This window comes from Uloborus diversus, chromosome 5 (genome assembly GCF_026930045.1).
Source record: "Uloborus diversus isolate 005 chromosome 5, Udiv.v.3.1, whole genome shotgun sequence".
NCBI lineage: Eukaryota > Metazoa > Arthropoda > Arachnida > Araneae > Uloboridae > Uloborus > Uloborus diversus.
The window spans coordinates 3295456-3319935 of record NC_072735.1 but is presented as its reverse complement, the minus strand read 5'-3'; the positions used below and the strand labels follow the sequence as shown (position 1 = coordinate 3319935).

Below are 24480 nucleotides of genomic sequence, written 5' to 3'. Positions count from 1 at the left end.
TTACAGTATTTTTTTTTTCTAATTGAAGCCTGATCGTTAAACATGCGTCACTTGATATAACTTTAATTTTCGAAGTGCACCGTGCAAAGCCGGGAAATGCATCGAGTTATTAATAAAAATATTTTCTTTAATGCAAGAAAAGTGAAAATAAAATGGTAGAAAAACATAACATTGCAATCAAACACCTCAAAAACGCGCAATTTTCAACTTTTTTGATAACAATTAGTTTCATATTCTAGGGAAATATGTTGTTTAAGAGAAAGAAAAATGGCAATGATTGCAGCTAAGGCAAAAATGTGGCTTCGGTAATGCACACCAGCAACAAGCTCTGATGGCGACCGCCCATGGAAGGCAGCATCTAACTCCACTAATTCTGGAGGAAATCACTCCATAAAATTACAAGGTGTACTTCAAAAAATGAATAAAATATCCTCCAAGTTTAAAGAAGTTCTGATTATTTCTTTTCTGTTAATAACACGAAAGAGACCAAAATTTATGCTACCTACACTGATTCGCAAAATAATATTAAGTTATTTAATTGAAAAAAGTTTCCACAACTAGAATATTTGTAAATTTGAAAAACTTCACTAGTCCAGAATCTACAATTCAGTGCTTGCTTAATTTTATCTCTGAAATTAAATTGCTGTCTTTGTTAATCATTAACTTTGTAATTACTATTATTCTTTTTTTGTTTTGGGCAACAATTAAAATGCTTGTTCACCTGTCCAAACTGACAGGGCAGAACGAGTAAATTTAATAATAACATAGTCATTCCATGTCAAGTGACCTAGGGGTCACATGACATGGAATGAATGGTAATTTGACACAAAAATCTGATTAGCCATTTTGGATCACATTTTTCGGAGATCCTAGATCCTCAAGATTTGGAACTAGGAAGCTGAAAATTTGCATAGAGTAGTTTCAAAAACATCTCTACGCCTCTATAAAATGTCTTCCAAATCGGAGATGGTTGAGTGGGGGCGATATGAAAAATTAGGTCAGTTGACCCCGTGGAATGATTCAACATCTTTCTTTTATATCTGATAAAAATGGACTTTAATAAGCATTTGTAAAAAAAATAACTATCTTTACTACACCACTCTAAAAAACTCAACAAACCTAAAGCAGTTGCTTAAATTCGTAACTGAATCAAAATCAACACACAATCATTACATACAAACCTACGCACAAACAGCCAATTTCCAAACGCAACCAAATAAGAATTAATGCCTCTTGTCACATGAGAATTCAATTCCAAATAAATAAATTTTAAATAATTATCTTCTAATCTTTCTTTATTAGAGCTTAACACACACACGTTTATTTTGAGCAAACAACACACTTGAAGACGCCTTTTTTAACATAGGGTGGTTTTGAAATTCCAAAATCATTTTCAGGTACATGAACGAGAGTCAAACTGTTCGAGTTCGTCTCTTGTGAGGGTTTTTCGTAAGATTCGGGCTTTTCATCCACACAAATGTTGGTGCCTGGTAAATTAGATCCAGACATCATATAACCTGAATACTCATAGATCCAGTCCTCTGGGCATTCAGTCTTTGCCGGGAATGCGTGGACAAGTGTTCTGGAAAAAAATGAAATTGTTATTATTAATACATATGTGTATTTCAGTCTTATCTTTTGTAGTTGGTTTGAAAAATTGTTTTCCTACAGAACGCAAAAACCAAAGCTAAATTGAAACAGAAAAAATATCGTTTACGGAATTGACATGTTTCCTCCTCATTTTACATTCTACGATTGCTTTCTAATTCCATGAAATCTTCTTTATTAATAATAAAGCTGAAAGTCTCGGATGTCTGGATGTCTGTAGGATGCCTGTGACGCGCATAGCGCCTAGACCGTTCGGCCGATTTTCATGAAATTTTGTACAAAGTTAGTTTGTAGCATGAGGATGTGTACCTCGAAGCGATTTTTTTTTAATTCGATTTTGTTCTTTTTCTATACCAATTTTAAGAAAGTTTTCCAAGCAAATTATCACAACGTGGAATAGTAAATTACGAAACCATCATAACGTGGAACCGTAGTACGGGCGAGTCATTTAACATAGCCAATTGGCGAGAAATTCATCATCCATTATTTGTCAATATACAGGCGAACCAAATGACCTTTTGATTTTCTTCTACGGGCAAAGCCGTGCGGGTGCCACTAGTATTTAATAAAGCTGTTTATATTGCTTAAATTAGTTGGTGTATTGTTTTACACAAAAATGGAGCTTTAATCTGGTCTGTGGCACCGTAGCCCGTAGACGAATGAACCGAATTTTGACACACCCATTTCTTTTTTGTTTTTTTTTTTCTTTTTCTACGAAAGGAGACTTGATTGAGAGTGCGCGTCTTTGTTGAACCTCCGAAATTTGTGTCTTTCACGATTTTAGTACTGACACCATACTTGATCACTTAGTACCAAAAAAAGAGAGATTTTTTTTGCGTCTGATAAATTTGTTTCTCCGATTTTATATCCCTTTTTTAGCAGGTTTTAAGTGCAATCATAGTCTTTATTCATGAAATGGAGTTGTTCTCTTCAGTCACAAGTACTAATTTTAGTCACTAAAATCGATAGAATAAACAAAAAAAAAAAAAAAAAACATTAAGGAAGAAATGATTTCTATTTTCCCAACAGTTATTTTTTTTATTCAATTTTCTCAATGTCCGGTTTTGAAAATAAGGCGTGGCATTTATGACGTCAAAAGTAATATACTTTAGCGCGCTACTCCATTGGCGTGCTGAATGTTTCCGCATTGTTAAAAAAAAGGTTGCCATTAAACAATAATATGTTGTTCTGCGCACTGTAGTTGCTAGTAAGTAAAATCTGCGTATCGATTAAAAAATATTTTTTTTAATACTAAACTTAGTCAAATTCTTTAAAAAATGGTTAAATCCTATGTTTTTAAGCATGCTCTTTCAAAAAAAAAATACTTTTAAAATTTCGGAAACAACCCAATTGGTTACCTGGCATTGTTGGCCAACAAGGAAAGAAAGCTGATTGATTTAGAACTTTTAACTATTTCCAGTTTCTATTTGTTACGAAATAAATAGTATTTGTAGTTCATTTCAGCAAATAAAGACTTTTAAAAGGATTTTCAATTTTCTCTCTTGGTTCTACTAGCAAATTTTACTAGGTGTGATTAAATTTCTTTTTCGTCCTTCCCATGACATCTAGAACAAAAATTTATAGCATTCAAACTTTATATTATCCGCAAAAATCATCCTAATATGAGGTCGGCCATCAGGGTTGTTTATTTGTCTTTTTTTTTTCTTTGAGCAATTACAATTGCTTATTGTTCTCAATTGACTGTTTTGATGTCCTTTGATTTTATTTTCCCACGGCCACCTTCTGCAGCATCACCGTCGACCGGGTCCTCACGATGCTGCTCCTATAGCGAAAGCCGTCTCCAGGTTGCATCCATGTCCTACACACATGCGCATACATACACTACACACACACACCCACACAAACACACACATACACCTACACACACATACACATACACACACGCATACATACAGACACCTACATACACACACACAAAAACATACACACAACTACTCACACATTCATGCATACATACAGACACCTTCACATACACACACACACTCAAAAACATACACACACATACACACAACTACCCACACATTCATGCCTGCACACAGACACAAACACATATGCCTACACACACATACACATACCCCCCCCCCACATACACACACATTCATACACACAACTACTCACACACTTATGCCTGCAAACAGGCACAAACACACATGCCTACACACACATACCCCTACACACAACACACATACCCCCACACACAAACACACACGCCTACATACACACACTAGTGATTGCGAAAAACATAATTTGAATTCAAGATGTCAAAATTCAATTTTTTTTTCTTTTATCTTTTTCTTTTTATTTTTTTTAATTTTAAATCTTATATTAGCTCTTGCAATACCTTAATTTGTCCTATAAAAAGGTGGGTACCATAAACAAGCGTATAGTTTTTGGTCCATTAAAATAATTTATGTGGACTGTAGTCATCTTTCTCAATATTTTGTCATAAAAAGTATTACTAAAAAACGAACACTTATTTTCAGTTTTTTGGTGAAAGGCTTTTTTTTCTCTTCCATCGTCTCCTCAACCCCCCCCCCCCTCCCCACCCTTAAAACATTGTTTTGAAAAATTCCTTTTTTGCCATTCATCCTAATCAAACAGCCGTCTTACCTATCAACATCAAAATTTAACACTTTTACATAAAATGAATAAGTCACTGAAAAATTCCGTTTCTTGACTAGATTTTTTTATTTTTTACGCCTGACAGATTATTTGCTTATCATTGGCCATAAGCTTTATGCAAAATTAGTTATTATGATACTTTATTACCAAACTTCTTACTGGAATTCGTATTGACTACATTTTAATTATTAAATTTATTCCAAGTGTTTTTTTATTTCCTATCACATTAAAAAATCTCAGTGATTTCATTTCTTTATGTGAGTTATACTATTGGTGGAACAATAGCGAATTTCTAAATCTTAGAGATAAGCGTATAGTTCCAATTAGAAAAAATCTTTAAAATCCGTAAGGAATCAAGATTTATGAAATTTTTGTCAAAAAATCAAATTTTGAAAAAGTTACAAAATCTAACTTTTTATACAGTCCCCCGGTCCTAGCATTTATGTTTAGTAAAATATTCTTGACACACTAACATTGAACTAAAAGAAATCACTCTGCTACTACCAAAATTGACCGAGTTATAAAGTTTTGAAAAATCATGATTTTCGGAAATTTTATGACGTCAGCGAAATAGCTCTTAAGGGGATGTATGCGAATAGACAAAGTGTGTTAATAGATTTAAATTTATTTTGGTTCTTGTTATCATGGGGCCATATGAACGGTTGAAAAGATTTAGCAAGTGATGGTTATAAGCTCAAAGTCTATTTATGGTTAAAAAGTGAGTATCGAAGTGGTTTGTCTTTTTGTTTTAAAAACCTCTGATTTATATCCCCCGAATATCATTAAGTAAATTGACTTTTTTTTTTTAAATTCGAATCAAATATTATTTTTTAAACAATTATATTCTTTTTTTTATCCAAAAGAATATTTTCGTTTAATGTCAGGGATTTTTTGAGCAATCACGAGTTGCTTGTTGTCCTCATTTGATCAAAGTTGATGTTGCTCTAATTTTTCAGATAGCCATGACCACGGTTGTTTTTAATATTTATTTATCGAGTAAAATTTTCATCGTCATAGTTACAAATCATCTGTGAATTGATTTTATTCATTTTTTTTTTCAGGGCAACTCAAGCAGACTTTACAAAATTTCGAGATTACTAATTCTCATCATTTAAAATTGACCAGAAATAATAATACATGACGGTATATGCTGTAAATAATCTTTATAATATGTGTACTGGTAGATATCGGCCATAAAATCTCTATCTTTATTCCTAATCAGCCTAAACACCACTTATTTTTTAGGGATATACGTCGTATATTACGTATTCTAGAAAATAAAGTCATAATATTATGATGGGTGTAAATTTGCTCGTCATTTCTGTTCCATTCCATTTGTGGAAACAAGAAACCCAACAAATAAGCTTTCGCAATTCGTAATAGCGAAAAACATAATTTAAACTCAAAAAAATGTAAATTCAAATTTTGTTCCTCGCCACCACGAATTGCGATAGGACCCTACTCGTTGAGTTTCTTTGTTCTACAAACGGAATGGGATGGAAATGAGAAAAAAAAATTAGCTCCTCGTCAATTAATTTATGAAACACGACAAAGCAATCAAATCAGTTTTTTTAAAAGAATAAGGAAAATAAGACTAACGAGAAAAGATTTAAGTTTAAGAGAGCACCTATATATATAAACACCTAAAGTCTAGCATTGTTTCAGAAAATAATTTATGTTGTAACGAAGCCACCGCTTATATCGTCTGCACAACCTTTTTTTTTTTTTTTTTTGAGCAATCACGACTGCTTATTGTTCTCATTTGACAGTCCTTGACGTTGGGATTATTTTTCAGCTTAGACCAGCAGCACCACCGCCCACCGGCGCGGCGGCGGCATGGCTGCTCTGTTCCTGAGCACTGTCCCCCGGAATCCACTTCCGCTGGGTGGTGGCGTCCATGTCCTTCACACGCATGCTCATACACACTCGCCAACGCGTGAGCGCCTTTACACACATACACAGGCCTACGTACACACACTTAAGCCTGCACACACACAACTATACACACATAACCACCCAGGAGGAGGGACATGCTTGGGGGTTGGGAGCCATTTCTAGAAACAATAACTCTAATGAGTAGGGTCTTGTCGCAACTCGTGATTGCGAAAAGCATAATTTGAATTCAAAGTTTCAGGATTCAAATTAGATTTTTTTTTTTTTTCGTTCTTGGCCAGAAATAGACCCATTAAATGAAATGCGTAAAAAGAAAAAAACATCTTTTTTAGCATTACAAAATTATCGTTTGCCCTTTGAAATACAATAACAGAAGTTCTGAATAATCCAAACTTTTACTTTCCTTTTATTTTAAATACTATTTTTTTTCTTTTATCAGTACTCTAAATTTAAATACGATGATAACTTTTTACATAAATTGAGATACAAAATATGTTTTCCAATCAAATTCACGTATGGAAATTAGATATTCTTGAAACAAATCAGATTATAAAACAGCTTTTAATCATAAATATACCTTTGAGCTTATAAATAGTACTTGCAAAGTCTTTTCAACTGTTAATATTGCCTCCTGATGATAAGAACCCAAAATAAGTTTAAACCTATTAACACATTTTGTTAATTCGTATACATCCCCTTAAGAGTTCTCTGGCTAACGTCACAAAATCTTCAAAAACCGTGATTTTTCAAAACTTTGTAACTCGGTAAATTTTGGTCGTAGAAGAGTGATTTTTTTTTAATTTTAAATGTTAGTGTGTCAAGAATATTTTACTAAATGTTATTGCTAGGACTGGGGAACTGTATAAAAAGTTAAATTTTGTAATTATTTCAAAATTTGATTTTTTGACAAAAATTTCATAACTTTTGATTCTTTAAGGGATTTAAAGTTTTTTTTCCAAATGGAACTATATGCTTATCTCTATTAACGATTTAGAAATTAGCTATTGGTCCACCAATAGGGTGGTGGACACCCTATATAACCTCCTGTAAAATGTGTTTTAAAATTATCTTCAGACATAGACAGAATTTGCGCTTTGCGTGCCTCAATTTTGATTCTTTTGGTAACCTAATTATTATTGAGTCAATTTTAACTTTTTTTAAAAATTCGAAATCGTCTGTGGTGGGAAAAGCTGTGCATATTGGCATCAAATAATCCTGTATAAAACTTTTGATAAACTAAATATTTGAGACCTACCGCCAGGTCCTTGAAATTACGCCAAAAATGTTTCTTTTTTCTTTGTCTCAATTGTATTATATTTTTTAATTCCCTTTAGGGAAAATGATTGCCTAGTAAAATTCTTTGCTCATGAAAAAAAAAATATTTTGATATCGTAAAATATTTAAGTCGCTTATTTTTTCGACCAGTGAATTTTGGAACATTTGCAAAATTTTTATTATTTAAAAAAAAAGTATTGTAACGGATCCGGTGCGACTTCCAACTTTCTTGAAAGGACGACACAGTTTTTGAGAAAAACACATGTGATTTATTTACACTATGTACAGAAAAGATCGTTAACAACTGCAAAATTAATCATCAGCAATTAAGCTAATAACAATCAAAACCGTAAACTCAACGGTTACGCACGTATTCAAATACGCAAAACAAAACAGCGAAATGCCTCGCAATAAACAGAGCTAATACACTCTCAGCACAAATTCTCAATCGAGACTGACTTTTTATCATGAATAACGGCTATTTTATAGACTTTGAAAGAGACCTCTCAACTATTCCAGAAAATGCTACACCGTTCTACACTTTCTTATTTCTTTCCATTCGCAAATTTTATCATTCAGAAATGAGGGAACCGTATACTTCTGCCGAATATACGGGGGCTGCATATTCATTACAGGAAACTATTTACAGGTTACGTTACTACAATAATTTTAGATGACAGATAATTTAATAAACGCCAAATTTAGCTAGATTACGACAAATTAATCACAAAAATAACTAATATTTACAGAATTTGTAACAGTATATTAATGTGTCATTTTTAGATGTTTAGTGAAACTTTAAGAGTCCTGCATAGAGTCTAAACATATTTTAATTTCAAAAAAATGTATTACACGAATATCTGATGCTAATTTACAACTTTTCCACCACGGGCGATTTAAATTTAAAAAAATCATTAAAATTGACTCAACCCTACTAATTACCTTACTAGTACAGAATAACAGAAAAAAAACTGTAATCGAAATCTACTAACCTGTTCGTAAGATGGCATAGTGAGCAAGGAATTCCTTTCATGTAAAAATTCCTAACATCATTATTCTCGAAGGGATGGTCATCAAGTAAGCCATACTTGGCTCCAGCCAAGAAAGATTTGTATTCATCATCGAAGCTTGGTTGCGTGTCTTGTTTGTCTGGCTTTTCTGGTAAGCACAGGTAATCAGATCCTCCACCTGTGCCCTTGTTGATGCTCGAAGAAACATATCCTGTCTCCAACTGAAATATCATGGGGGATTTCGGACATTCTTTGGAACCCCAGCGAACGTATGTGGTTGTTCCAGTGCCATACATCTTCTTCTCTGAAAATTGCAAATTTCTTTAAAAAACGAAGAAATGGAAGTGAATTTTTAATTTTTACAGCCGGACCCGTTTTAACGAATTCATCCGAACCGAAAATTTCATACGTTAAATCGAGGTTATTCGCAGTATCGGGGTGAGAATTTTTTTTTTTTTAAGAAACTGCTCTTACTTTTTCTAAAATCCCTAATAAGCAACTCCACAAAAACATTCATAATTACAAAGTGCACACTTTTTATTCAGCATTCCACGACTTATTACACACTAGTTAATTAGAAAGTTTGTTGTACTCTTTATCTTTACCTTTACTCTTTACTAATAATAAAATAGAAAGTCCCTCTGTCTGTCAGGATCTCTCTCTCTGTCCGGATCTCTGTCTGTCAGGATCTCTGTGACGCGCATAGCGCCTAGACCGTTCATACGATTTTCATGAAATTTGGCACAAAGTTAGGTTGTATCATGGGGGTGTGCACCTCGAAGCGATTTTTCGAAAATTCAATTTTGTTCTTTTTCTATACCAATTTTAAGAAAAAAAATTTCCGAGCAAATTATCACAACGGGGAATAGTAAATTACGAAATCATCATAACGTGGATCCGTAACATGAGAGATCCATTTAACAGAGCCAATTGACGAGAACTTCATCATCCATTATTTTTTAATATACAGGCGAACCAAATGACCTTTTGATTTTCTACTACGGGCAAAGCCGTGCGGGTGCCACTAGTGAGTAATAAATTTTGACAAATTTCTTGATACTTGACTCGAAATAGTTCTCTTTCGACTTTATGGAGGGAAGAAAATACTGTGTCATCTACAACCTACTGCATGAAATATGTTTTTAGTTTCCAGGCCGTGTAAGGAATTTGAAAACGTAAGTTTTAATGGGAGTTTCATTATCTTATTTAAAGTTAAGATTATCTATCAGTTGTCTGTTATCCACTTCCTCGCTAAAGGAAAGATTTCAAAACAATGAGGGGCATATTCTTGGAACTTGGCTACTCATTATCACTATTCTTGTGTTTAACAAATAAAAATTCAGTTCTCAAATTAGTTTAGATGTGTTTTTAATAATGGCTTTGCTCAGGGCCGGATTTGGAAGCGTGGAGGCCTTGGAAGCGGGGCAACGAAGGAGTGGAGACCCCTAATCAGAGTTCGAAAAATCATCATATTTTCGAAAACATCCGATTCTTTGATATATATCCGAATATTTTGATATATATGTATATATCCAATATTTTCGATCAGCACTTTAATAGTAAATACATCTTGAAGTTACTGCTATTTATTTTTTTATTTTGGATATTTTGTAAAAACTTTATTGTGGGGGCCCCTTTGTTGTGGAGGCCCCGGGGCAGTAGCCCCGCCTGCCCTCCCCTAAATCCGGCCCTGGCTTTGCTGTTGGCAAAATGAGTTAATTATTGCGTGAAAACTTGGGTGAAATCTTTCAGTTTGAGCAGTCTTTTTTTATTTTAACTGGATAAAAAAAAAGTAAACATTTATTGTGGTTTCGATTTTATCGATGGCGCCTTACACTTACAACACATCTCGTGAAGATTTCAGTCTAACTCTAAACCTGTCATTTTGTTGTTACTATTTTTTCGATGAATTATCAGATTAGTCTTTCGATAACTGTTGTCCTTGATATGCTTAGAATGAATTAATAAAGACAAAAAAAGTCCGCTGAAAGTCTTCTGATTCCTATGTACAGTGAAACCTGCATGTAACAATAATGTCCATAACGATAAACCTGTCCACAACGATAATTTCTTTGGTCCCAGCAAAATGTCAGCATAAACAATCAAACTGTCTATAACGATAAATGAAATACACCGCCAGCTCAGTCATATCCATCCGAGGACAGCAGTTTCGTGCTTATTAGCACTCATCAGCCCGGCATAGGAAAGTGACTGAGCTGGAGATGGAAAACCTCTTAAGGAAGCCAAGAGTGCCAAACAAACTGGTAGCTAATATAGAATCAGCACAGACCAGACGAGTGACCGAAGCAATGGTTCGGTTCAACTCGAATATTGAAGGCAAGGCATGGTATATTCAGTAAATTTCGTGCTTAAACACGAAACTGCAGTCCTCGGCTGGATATGACTGAGCTGGCGGTGTATTTCATGTATTTCTGCTTTAGCCCTGGCTATTGGGCCGGTAATTTACTGAATATACCATGCCTTGCCTTCAATATTTGAGTTGAACCGAACCATTGTTTCGGTCACTCGTCTGGTCTGCGTTAATTCTATATTAGCTACCAGTTTATTTGGCACTCTTGGCTTCCTTAAGAGGTTTTCCATCACCAGCTCAGTCACTTTCCTATGCCGGGCTGATGAGTGCTAATAAGCACGAAACTGCAGTTCTCGGCTGGATATGATTGAGCTGGTGGTGTATTTCATGTATTTCTGTTTAAGCCCTGGCTATTGGGCGGTAATTTACTGAATATGTCTATAACGATAACTTGTGTATAACAATATTTTTGAGGTTTCAACAGTATCGTTGTAGACATGGTTTCGTTGTATAAGATTTAGTGGTTATAAGCATTTAAAAGCTATATCAATCAGAAATTTTATTTTATTGATATCTTTTTCACACTACATGTTTTATTAATAACATTGTAAGGCTTTATCCTATCTGTTTGTATAGTTTCTAATGAGATTGTATCGCGCGACGGCAGTAGAAACGACACAACTCAAAAAAAAAAAAAAACATTGTATTGGAGTAAATCAAGATTTTACGAAACTCGACACTTAATTGCTTCTTTTTTTTTTCTAAAAGCAGCACGAGCGAAGCATTTAAAACGTTAAGTTTAATGTTGGTTTCTCTAGTTTAAATTAGTTTTATTCTCTTAAAATTCGAAAATTGTTCTTCAAAATTTTGAATTTTAGGATGTGTCACTATTGCTTACGTTGTTCACATGCAACCACGCACCACTACTTTTGTACACTGAATTTTTGCAAGTTTTGAGGGAAGAAAGAGCATTGAATTTAGATTTTAATGTAATAGTTAGTAAAGTCTGACCGCGAAGAGTAGACCGTTCGCTCCGCCTTTTTTCAGAAGTGTCCGTTTTTCGTAAAGAGACGATACGAAGAATAAAGTTGAAGAACGGAATTGGCAAGTGCGTTATTGGCTTTGGAGCCCTTGAAATTTAAGCAATTAGCAAAAGAGGTGAAACATTTCAATTTTGTGCTGTCAAAGCACGTGTCTCATTGGACAGGTAATATCCTACGAAAGTGGGTGGGTTTTGGTTTAACCTCTTTCAGCAGCCATTGGTCGAGAAAACAACACCTGCTATAAATTACTTTGAATTAAAAACTGACGGGAGAAGGGTTGATATAAAGAGTGCAAAGCTTGTCATTTTTACTTTTTCGCCAACTGAATGCAGTCCTTGCTGAAACTTAAAACCTTTCAGGTCTAAATAATCACACAACGAAAATATACCACGTGTACTTTTTTTTTCATTTCGCCAAATTGTTGCGTTGCTCCAAAATATGAGTCCTTTCTTTCTTCTCTACCTATTTTAAGAAATGGACTCGTTTTCTCAAATGGTCAACAAAGGTCATTTGTTCACGGTCGGACTATGCCACTTTATTCAAATTTTTGAGATTCAGTTCTGATACAGGGTGCGATATGGTTATTAATTTCAAAAAGAAAATGCCTTTATAATATTTTACAGAGTATTAGCAATAAAAAGGTACTGTTTTCGTTGTTATATTATACTAGCTGTACCCGACGCGCGTTGCTACGCCAACAAAAAAATACGTCATTATACTGATTTTCATGACAATCGGTTGAACGGGGCAGAAGTTGCTACTCTGCAGTACCACCTGGTGGCGAGTGGCTTCAATGAGCATATTATGCACCTTCTCCGTGGAAAAATACATATATATAGCAATTTTCATAATAATCGGTCCAGGTATCAAGTGAAGCCGTGACTATACTCAAATTTTGTACTCACGCAGTTTGCAAGATCAATCAATCGCTAAAAATATCAAATAGAAAAAGTTTTACATCCCCCCGTTGCATGAAAAGCCATAAAACAATAAAGAAAGAATTTATTTGTTCAAACTCAAGAAAAATGGCAACAGCTAACTTCTTATCAATGAGATCTTTCACGCGAATTAATTTCTGCAGCCGATAATTTTATTCGTATTTATCCAATGGATTGTGACTTAAATTGGAATAAAAAAGGAACTATCGATCGGATTTTTTTCGAACTGGTCTATAAACATTCCCAGTACCAAAAATAACAAACGGTGAAAGTTTCAGCCAGATCTGCCGGGTAGTTTTTGAGTTCATGGATGACATACAGACAAACATTCATTTATATATATATATAGATTGAAGCGGGATCATTTGCCACTGGTAGCTTGCCAGATTTCTGAAATGTTCTACCGGGACACTGGAAGAGAAACCTCCTCCCCCCTCCCAGTGTCGTGGGTTTTCAAAACGGTTCACACCCTTGACTGGTCTTAAGAGTGTTTTAGACAATAGTTCATTCTTAATTCTATGACTAAATGGTTACTACATTATGAACTAAAAACCAGGAGTAATAACACATGACCCAAGCAGATAAATTAAAACATTTTATTTTTTACATGTTAATATTCTGAAGTTACTTAAGTAAGTAGAAACACCTGAAATAATGTAAAAAATGAACAATATTTACATGTACTTTTTATTAGCTGGAACTATTTTGGTTTTAATATCGTTGAAAAAACCTTTACAAGCAAACTCAAAATTGATTTTACGCATTAAAGTTGCAAATAACAAAGTAATTTTCCTAAATAATCCTTCACAGTTAATTATTTTTGCCTTTTTCGGTCATCTACAGTCAAATTTATCATTTTTCGGAACCCGAAGTGAACTGGGCGGGAAACCGGAATTTTGTCTGAAAACTGGGACTGGGCCGTGGTAGCCCGATTGGTATAGTGTCGGATTCGGGGCCGGAGGGTCCTGAGTTTGAACCTCGATGGTCGAAGACCCACCGTCGTCATTAAAGGGGACTGGGCGACGTTAAATATGCTCGTGGTCTCAATGTCCTCCAAGTGAAACGATACCTCTGGGGGTGCTAGCACCAGGTAGCTATTAGCTCCTGGTCTAGTTCTAAATTCTCATTAACTGACGATCCGATGATGGTGCTGCCATCTATCGGTATAAAAAATAATGGAGGCAAGGCACTTAGTTTGCAGTCCTCGACATAAATACAGTTGTAGTCAGGTGTGACTCGGAATCGGAATCGGAAAACTGGGACTGTCCCAGTCAAACCGGGACGTCTGGCAAGCCTAACCACTAGTAACAATAAAGTTATTTCCTTCATTCTATATTACCTTGGTTGACGAAACATGTCAGAAAATATCATTCGAATTAAGCTATAAAATATTTACCCGTATAAAGTTGGAATTTTATTGATTTTTTCTCAAAAAAAAAAAAACGCAACATGATTAAGTTATCTCTCTCTTCTTCGAATGGGGAATAGATCATGGGATTTCAGGTCCCTTTATCTTGTCTCATTTTTAATTTTACAGTTAAGTCAATTTAAAGTTGAGAAAACTTTTAAATTGTATCATCACGGTCGCAAGTTAAGCTTGCGCCATCTAGTGAACTGCTTCAGAAAAGTTTTAATTGTTATTAAATGTTTAACTATTGGGATAATTTAGTATTTAAATTTGAAATTTAAATAATTTCGAAGTATGATGCATCTCATTTAGTACAACCTTCAAGTTCTCTGATTGGGAGAATGCAATGAAACAGGGGAGCGCTCTCATTGGCTAGCTGCAAAGCCGGTTGGCCTCTTTTCAGGGAATTGTTATTAACTTTTAAATTTTTTGATTTTTAGTTGAAAAATCGGTAATTAGAGTGTTATTTATTACTAATGGTAATCATAGAGAAAGGTCGAGTCACCATAGCAAGATTTAGTATAAGTTATCTGTTCGAAACAGATCAATTTCGATGTTTAGACTTAAAAGACAACCTATAAGAGAAAGCTCTTGGCCTTTGCTTGCATTCCTATTGGTTCCTGATCGGTTTATAACTTTGTCATTGGTGTTTGGCTAATCCGCTGTTTTTATCTTTTAAGCTGCATGCTTATCTGCTCTTGGCTTTTGTCGGATGTCTTTTCATCCATAAGCTCATTATTTTTTGCATTGAAAAAGGCGTTCCCTGTAACGCCGAAACACGTGTCTGCTGTAATTTACAAATTTGTGCTTCTTCTAACGTTGTTTTGTCTTATTACTAAGTAAGATTTTTCGATTTTATTAAGTTCATATTATTATAGAAACCTTATCTAGTTTCAATTTTTTTTGTATTTGCTCTTCTTCATCTTTAAATTGCTTTTTTACTTAAATCATATGTTATATATATTACTGAGTAAATTAATTACCTTTCGTAATCTAAATATAGTTTTTCAGTTACTAACAGTAAACATAATCACGATTTTCAATTATGTGGAGAAAGAACTTTATCTTACTTTATGTAAAACTAGTGAAAATACCCGGCGTTGCCTGGGTCAGTAATAATTAAGAGAAAAAATCGTTACTTGCTTTTGTTTTCTGTTTTAAGTGAAAGAATTTAAAACACATCTTTTTGACGTGATTAAAAATCGAGTTTCTTCCTTACCCATAAAAATAAAATAGCAATAAGTATAAAGAACAAAATAGTATTGATTTAGAAACGAAAGCACTATATTTAAGCATATACAAATTTCCAAAACATGAAATTAATCTTCTCTGTTTAAAAAGATTGATCTGTTGATACTTTTTTTTTAACATGGAGTCTAAAACCTTCTCTGTATGGCTAATGAAGTACGAAGTGATTTAAAAAAAGTATCTGCGCTCGTAATCCCCTTATACTTGCTTTAGCTATTTTGGGAAATTTCAATCATTGTGGGCTCTTGGTGCGATTTTACCGAATTTGCGAGAGTCGTTTTGGGGTACCTTTGATGATTCTCCCCCCTTCTTTCCTTCCTTTGTTAAACGATATGATATCAATTTTCGTTACAGAGATATCGTCGCCAGATTCTGAGATACTTTTGGTCACCATAAAATGGCGCTAAACAGTTTCATCCGAAATATTTCCAAAATAAGTTGTAAAATCTGGTGATTGTTTGAAGTTGTGCAAAAAGGAAAATTAATGGAAGTTTTTGTGCTGTTTATGGATTTGCCTAATTTAGTTGCTGGATTATTTAACACAGTAAAAAAAAGTCTTTTTGAAAATTCTTTGATTGGCGATATTTTGTTCACATGGTGAAAGATGAGAAACATTATGACGTAGTCTTCGGCTTCAAAAACAGCGACGTTGAAAAAACTGCCAAATGCATCAGCTACGGAAATCTTTCTGCAAAAATTTTGGCGATCTGCTGGTTGATTGGGTAATGAGTAAGCGTTCAATCAGCATAAATAATAATAAAAACCATTAATTACATTAAAGTTCCGTTTAAGTGGAAAATGATCAGCCAAATCATGTATTATTTGCCAATCTTGTGCAAAAATCTTACTTCAAGATTTGACTTGAGAAAAGCCTTGAGCAGTCACGAAAAGCAAAGATAGTCAACAATACAACAATTGCCGCTATCGACAGGGAGTTGAGATGATACACTAAATACTGTATTGAGTTGAGGAAAGCCTTCGAACATGGAACTAAAAAGCTCATAACTCGTTTTTTATTCTACTTAGAAATTTCGAACAGGTGCCATCTTCAGCAGAAAAATCAGAGCTTTCGATGGACATATAATGTAAATATGTGCAAGTATTTTTTCATCCCAATATTAGAGAATTTATACAAAAATTGTGTTTTATTGCCCCTTGAGGGGGTTTTGCCCCCCATAACGCGACGAAAACTACCCTATGTGTTATTCTGATGCATAAGCTATATTATTGTAAAGTTTTATGAAAATCCGTTCAGTAGTTTTTGCGTGAAAGAGTAACAAACATCCATACATACATCCATACATCCATACAGACAAACTTTCGCATATATAATAGTAGTAAGATTAGTTCCTTTATGTCAGTAAAGCAATCAATGTTTTGATGCAAAACACAGCAATTTCTCAATTACGTTTTATCATGACAATTTTTCTTTAATTTATACTTCGTGAGTAATACTTTTCTGACTTTGGGAATTCCTTAATTCACTGAAATGTTTGCATTTGAACATATTTGTGTTTTATACTTATCTATTTTGAAGTCTCGGCACAAACTTTGGAGCAAAAATTTACTCACCGGCAACAGTCTGAAACAAAAAAAAAACATTTTCTATCAATGCATTTGATGAAAAGCATAGTATTAATACATTGTAATTGTGTCTTATTTTTGAGCAATCACGATTGCTTATTGTTCTCATTTGACCGTTTTTGGTGTGTGTGCCTTTTTCAACTTGGACCAGAAGCCGCTTCAGCACCACCGCCCACCGTTCTCTGCTGGCGGCGCGGCGCGGCTGCTCCGGTTTTGAGCTATCCGCTTCTCCTGGTCGGAGGCGTCCATGTCCTACACACACGCACGTTCACACACACACGACTTCACACACATACACTCACACACACCTACGTGCATACACACAGGTCTACGCACACACACAACTATGCACAAGTAACCGCCCAGGAGGAGAGGCAGACTTGGGGGGGGACAGGAGCCGTTTCTAGAAACAATAACTCCAATGAGTAGGGTCCTGTCTCAGTTCGTGATTGCAAAAAACGTAATTTGAATTCAAAATTTCAGAATTCAAATTAATTTTTTTATTTTATTTCCTTCTTTCAATTTTAGAAGTTCGTGAAGTTTACAATACTATTTTTTTCAGTTCTATGCAAATTAAAACTGTTCCGAAATGTTTGCAGAGATTTGAAAAAAAAAAAAAAAACTTATTTGGCTAATCACTTACGTAAATAAATCAAATAAATAAGTGAATTTGATTCTAATTCTCTGAAATAGGTTACCAGTTTGAATTAGTGCTTATCATTTTAGCACTATCTATGGAACTACATTGCAAGAATGCATTTATAATTAAAGTGAAAACCAACGTAAATAAAGCACAAATTTTGAGGAAAATACAGAATATAGCTATTTCAAGGCTACAATGGAGCCTCTTCACCAGTGAAAAAAGCTCACCAACACAACCGAAAGTCGCGAGATAACTAACAACAACAACGTGGACACCGGTATTTATACCAAAGAGGGCCAACCAATAGGAAATCAAGGACACAAGACAACAAACAACCAATCAGCAAACGGCATGTCGACCCCGGGCTCAGAGCAAGGGAGAGAGACAGTCAATCAGAAGCCAGGAGACAAAAAGAGTGAGAGACATCGAGGAAACCGAAGAAGCAGTTGTAGAAATTGCTTCCAAATAGAATGAAAAATGGAGTCCTTGAAAAATCATTGACAAGAGAATGATAATTTTTCCAAATATTGTAAGCTTCCCAGAATTCAAGGTCATAAACCGAATAACATTTATAAATAATCTTTGCAGGTGAAAAATCAAAACGGTGACCAGAAGTTCAACAATGCTGAGCGATGGAAGAACGAGCAAGTTCTTTATGTTTAACAAAGTTTTCGTGCTCTTTCAGACGGTGCTTGAGAGCACGTTTAGTCTGTCCAACGTAATCAAGTCCACACTTGCAGGAGATGCTATAAATACCCCAGTTGCTATGGAGGGTGCTTCAAGTTTGTAAACTTTATCTTATTTACAGGAAAAAAAGCTATATCGAAACCAAACTTCTTCAAAATCTTTGCAACTTCATAACTAACTTTTGGATAATAAGGCAAAACAATGGTATAGGAAGCATTGGAAACAGAAACCTTGTCAGAATGAGTGGGCTTAATTAATTTATTATAAATTGAATCAATGATGCTAGGCGAATAACCACGATCGAAAGCCACTGCTTTAAGATAAGAAAACTGATCAAAGCACGAAACACAAAAGCCTTGAATGAGGCCAAATTTTGGTTTGGAGGATGAGAAGAGCATTTGTGAGGAGGTAGTGTAACAATAAAAGGCTTACTTAACACCGAAGTCATAAATACATCATTACTTTTAGTAATAAAGACGTCCAAAAAAGAAAGAGAACCATCAGTTTCCATTTCAATAGTGAATTGGATGCAAGGATCAATAGAATTTAGAGTAGAAAGTAAAAGGCAAAGAAAGAAAGCAAAACAAAGCAATCATCAACATAACAAACATAGAACGGATACGTTATGGTTTCAAAAAGTTTAGCCTCAAAATAGTGCGTATAAATGTCACTTAAAATAGGACTCAAAGGATTACCCATAGCTAAACCTTCAGACATGCGAAAGTAAGTACCATTGAACACAAAAGTCTTCAGCTCAAGACAAACACGAGTTAGGGAAACGACTTCATTAATCTCAAAACTAGAAAAATGATGCTCTTGGAGTCTCAATTTAAGACAATCCAATGCCCCAACAACCGATCAATTAGTGAAAAGTGATTTCACGTCAAAAGAAGCCATCGTTAAACCATGAGGCTAAGATCAGGCGCATAAACTATTTAATATACAAATCCTGTTGCGTAATTTGTTTGTGTCAAAAGGTCTATGTAAATTTTGAATTTGTTTCAGCTTTGATGTATTATTCTATTATTTAATCAGTTATTTTTATTTAATTTTCATGAATACAAGAATTCTTGCTGCATCAGTGAAATGTATTTCCATAGACTACTTAAAACGAGCTTGTGCACCACATGACTTCCTTTTACTCCAATTTAATGATTTTTAATCAACTCTTTCAGAAAAACACCAACACCATAACCTTGGCTGATTCGGGCGCGTCACTCACACTAAGGAATCTAAAATCATTTCAAATATTAACTAGTTTGTCGCTAACCGAAGCAAAAAGGCTTTTTACAGAGATTTGCGTTTCCCAATATCGACAATTTTAACTGGATTCAATGGCATTAACGGATTTAAAATTCTCTAAATATAATTCTCTAAATATCGCCAAGTATATCATATAATTTTCTAAATATCGCCAATAATGCTAAATTGGAACCAAATTTGAAAAATAATTTATTTCAACACATTTTTCGCCAAGTTGATGGCAAAACTTGACAACCAAAAGCTTGACGACACATCGCCAGATGTTATAAAAATTATAACATCACTTCAGTTTGCATTTACATTAGCACTGATTTTCCTCAAAAAGGTGTAAAAGGGCTTTTTGGAACATCCGAATGCAACCAAAAGTTAGGTGCACAACTAGACCCCACTAGGAGTTTACATACCAAATTTCATCTTTCTACGGCGTACCTTTTTTGAGGTATGTGAGATACATATATACGTACGTACGTGCGTACATACGCACATACAGACGTCACAAGAAAAACTATCCCCCCATCATTCATTCGGGGGTAAGAAAAAGGGACATTTACTCCAATATTTGAGTGAAAAATTTGTCGTGAATACAATACTTCCTTTACTGTGAAAAGGATAGAAAAATAATGGCTACAGCAATTTCAGCAGGGCCACATTCATACAGATTACCACTACGAATGCCTTAGGGGCAAAAACAGCGTTGAAGGAAATGAAGGGTCTGGTCAATACTAATTTAACTGACTTAATCTGAAACACTAGAATCATTTTCCGATCTGAACCGAAACATTTTTCATGTTATGTTTAAAGTCTCGGTTTTGTAATCTAAATTAATAGTGTATAGTCAACGTTAGAAACATTGCCTTAATTATAAAATTTTGATAACGCGACTCCATTGATTATATCGTTTACACACCATCACGCACTGGTTATGCAAACTAATTATATGCGGGTTTTGTGGCAAGAAAGATCATTAAATTTAGATTTTAAATTAATAATTGTTACGTTTTTCAAAATTTTCTGATGCGTCACTGGGCAGCGATATAATACAAAAAGACTTACGATGTTCCTCTGCAGCTTGCTGACTTCCTTGAAAAATTTCCCAGGCAAAGCAGATTTCCCTTCTTCGTATGCAGTCCTTGCTGGTTCAAGTTGCTCATCGGGTCCTGCCTCAATGTTAAGTTTTCCAATGACGTCATAGTAGGACCTGAGAACGTTTTGTATTCGCGTATAAAGGCTGCTTATCTGAAAATGATCATATATTTTCAGAAGCTTTCATGTGAAGCTTAGTTGAATTTAATGTCTATCTCACAAAAAAACCCAGCACTACTCGTCTTTCAATTAATAGTAAGTGCCTACGAAATAGTTTAAAACAAATCATACCCTCTTCTCATCCTCAGAATCAATTGATATTGGAAGACTTCTGTACCAGTTTGTCAACACTATTTGAGATTTTCTTAAATCATCAAATTCGTTCTCTAAGTCCGACAGTTCGTTTTCTAGAGCACTGAAACAGAAGAAAAAAATATCAGTTCTGTTTAAATTTTGACATTGTATGTCAATGATATGTACGGAAAATTATCTTACTCGTTATTCGTATAATTTGAAATTATTTGTTAGTCTTACATTCTCCTAGTCATTTATTAGCATCAGAAAGAAATTTAATGCGCGATGCTAAATGAAATCACGATTTCTATTATTATTCTTTAAACAATGTGTTCTACTGTAGCAGTGTAATAACTTTAGAATTTCAATTCACTGATTTATTTGTTTTTTTAAGCATCTTTACCAAGGTTTGATTGAATGGCAACTTAATGAAAAGGCTTTAATTACCAGTTTTATCAGTTACATACACCATAAGTTTACAACAGTTTAATTTACTCTCTAAAATAATGATTCAGGATTTTCCTGAATCGCTTATTCTGCTATGAAGAATAATTTTCAAATTTTACGGAAAGTATTGAGTGATTCCCTAAATATGTCAGTCCATAGTCTAGTCCCAAAACAGAGCTCAATATAAGTTTTTCTGACTATACAGAGAACGTCTAAGAACTTTTGTGGTTGCAAAGTTATTTTCGTCGCATGCAACTGATTGGGAATTACATTTCTGTATAATTATCACCAAATATAGTTGACTTTTGTCCATTGAGATTTAAACAGCAGAATTTTTAGTTGCATTTTAATAAATGTTATTTTGTGGAACTATGAAGAGCTATTTATAAAAATATATTTAGTAATGTTAGACGTTAAATCTCGGTTATCACAAATTTGCCATTTTAACTGCGCTTGCGCACGGACTTTGCATTTTGGGCTTTTTGTTTTAAAATTTCGTGTTGCTTGTTTATATTTAGGCTAAGCTAGAGTCCCAACAAATTAATGAATGCGATTAGAATATTTTCATATCGATTTCATGAAATAGTATATTAAACTATGGATTTGAAAAACTGATAAACTTTATAATATAAACAGAAAAGTGACACTTCGATATTTATTGATTTTGGAAAAAATTATTTAACATAAACGTAAAACACGTTGTGTACTTCAAAAATGATTGGAATATGAGTACAGATATCCGTCTTTTGCGGATATTTTACGTTAGGCGTATACAGCTTAGTATTATACAATTTTATTTAGGTTGAGAGTTTGGTTTTGTATTAGAAGTAATGCTTCAATTCTAGTACGCTCTTACGCTCTTCTGAGGTTAAAAATTTGGCCTGAAAAGGGACAGAGAAATCGGACACCAAATCCATCAATAATTAAGACGCAAAACTCAATCTTTACCGAGACCTAAAAACTAAATCAGAGAAAGCTTTGTGATTTCTAATTTTTATCTGTTGCTATCTCATATTTATTAACAAATTTAAAATGTTTGTAATTAATTTTAGCTGATTTTTGAAATCAGCTAAGTCCGCGCGCAAGCGCAGTTGAAATGGCAAATTTGTGATAACCGGGTTTTAACGTCGAGTGTTATATACTAAAGATTGGAAATAATATTTTTTTAATTTATTGCCTGACAAAAGATTTTTGACTCTGAGAATTTAACGACAGTAATCCTTTGAATGTTCGCGGCTATTTATTCGTGCCACTATGAAAATCTACGCTATTTATTGTAATTACCAATGTAATAAATGTAGAATTTCACATCATTAAGGGTTTTTTTTTTTTTTTTTTTTGTAACACGTTTATCAAGTACTGAATTCATGCCATCTTAATGAAAGGTTTTAATTATTAGAGTTTATTCGAGTCATACATTTGAAAGAAAATGTAAGGAAAATAAATCTATCCTAATTTCATAGACTTCTATTATAAGCTTCAATAGAAACAAAGATTTCAACTTATTAAATTTTCATGAAATCTCCATAAATTCGTTGCAACCAGCGTCCGCTTTACTCTCCTTCCCTAATCTATTCTAACTGCTTCCTTAACAAGATCAACTTATTTTACTGCACACCTAAAAAACAATCTTAGGGTTTTATTTTTAAATTCGAAACTTATTCGTTATATTATGCGCTGTGTTTTCCCTATTACAGTAAAATACGCTAAATACAAATTAACAATAATAATAATAATTATTATTATTATTATTATTATTATTATTATTATTATTATTGCTATGAAAACTCCTCTTTTCACATAAAGCTTCAATAATAATGTTTAGAATGTTTTTTTTCTCCTCCCTAGAACCTTTTAATAGAGTCAAAAATTGATGTTTAGTGATCAGTTATCTTAAATTCCAGTTTATTTTCCATCTTCATTTTAAAAATTATTATTTTAATTTTTATTCCTTTTTACCGATATGATAAATTTAACTACAAACTTAAGTAGTATAAATGTTGAAGTACTTAAAATATTTTTCTTCATTTTTGTTCTGTTTTATGTTGATCATCATAAAAGTCGGCAACTCTAGACTCGTAACTGTAACTTTACTGTTCTTCGTAGTTTACTAGATTATACCGCATATTCTTTTAATAGTTGCACCTTCATTAAAAAAAAAATAAACAAAAACGTTTTAGATTTATAAAACCTTAAAAGTACATATCATTACTTAAGAGATTTAAAACATTTTTATGCGTCATTTTTCTCATTAAAACCATTTGAATATTGTCTAAAAGTAATCTACATAATATTATCATACTTTACTTTACCCTCTATTAAGGTTTTGCTTTCCTCGCCACAAGAGCAGCAACGAATTTTATAACTCGTAAAAATGCTAATTTTTCCCGCAACGATGCATTAAGAATTTCATGCAATCGGAAAACTCTTTTTCTCGACCAGAGAAATATGCTGATTTAATCTAGGAAAGCTATTTCAAGAATATTGATCAAATTATCAATCATTTTAAGTGAGATGGAAATAGTTTTCTTCTCCCCCAAGACGAAGTGTTAGAAAGTGAAACGGATGAATTAAGCTCTTTATATAGCTATTTCTCACAATTCCGCTCTTTTTTTTTCATCCATTTATCAAACCTAATGCATTTGAACGGTTTCGGAAATACCAGTAAAAATGATGAATTTAAAACTGCAACGTTTTAAAAGTGGTTTGAATAAAGTGGCTACAAAAAATAGACACACTTTAAAGAACTTCCTAATACTTAAATATTTTCATAGCATTGTTAATGTCTGGTATTTTTATTAAAACGACTCGATTGTTTAAGTGACCAAAAACGGAGACAATAAAAATGTATAATTAACAAGAATTTTACTGTGTCTGTAATACGCAGAAGTGGGAAAACTGAAGACAAAATATTTAAAACAATTTTTTTTGGGGGGGAGGGGGTTGCTTAGGTCTTTGTGCTCTTGTTGCTTAGATCTTAGCGCTTTTAAACTTTGATGTTTAAAAGCTTTAAGGATGATAGCATCAAGATTATTTATTTTGTATCACTTAAAATCAGGCGTCTCCAACCTTATGCACGCGGGCCACATCCGGCCCACAAAC

The 24480-nt window shown here is 33.8% G+C and overlaps 1 protein-coding gene across 1 annotated transcript in view; it reads right to left on the bottom strand.

Annotated features, from left to right (window-relative positions):
• Positions 1-1299: 1299 nt before the first annotated feature.
• The window catches only part of LOC129222686 (uncharacterized), a 41332-nt gene continuing 18151 nt past the window's right edge, over positions 1300-24480 (bottom strand). The window contains exons 5-9 of the mRNA XM_054857216.1: positions 20929-21052; positions 20604-20790; positions 13259-13266; positions 8412-8731; positions 1300-1582 (exon numbers count right to left, since the gene is read on the bottom strand). Of these exons, the coding sequence (XP_054713191.1) occupies positions 1321-1582; positions 8412-8731; positions 13259-13266; positions 20604-20790; positions 20929-21052 (901 nt within the window). The 3' untranslated portion in view covers positions 1300-1320. The remainder of the gene's footprint in view (positions 1583-8411; positions 8732-13258; positions 13267-20603; positions 20791-20928; positions 21053-24480) is intronic.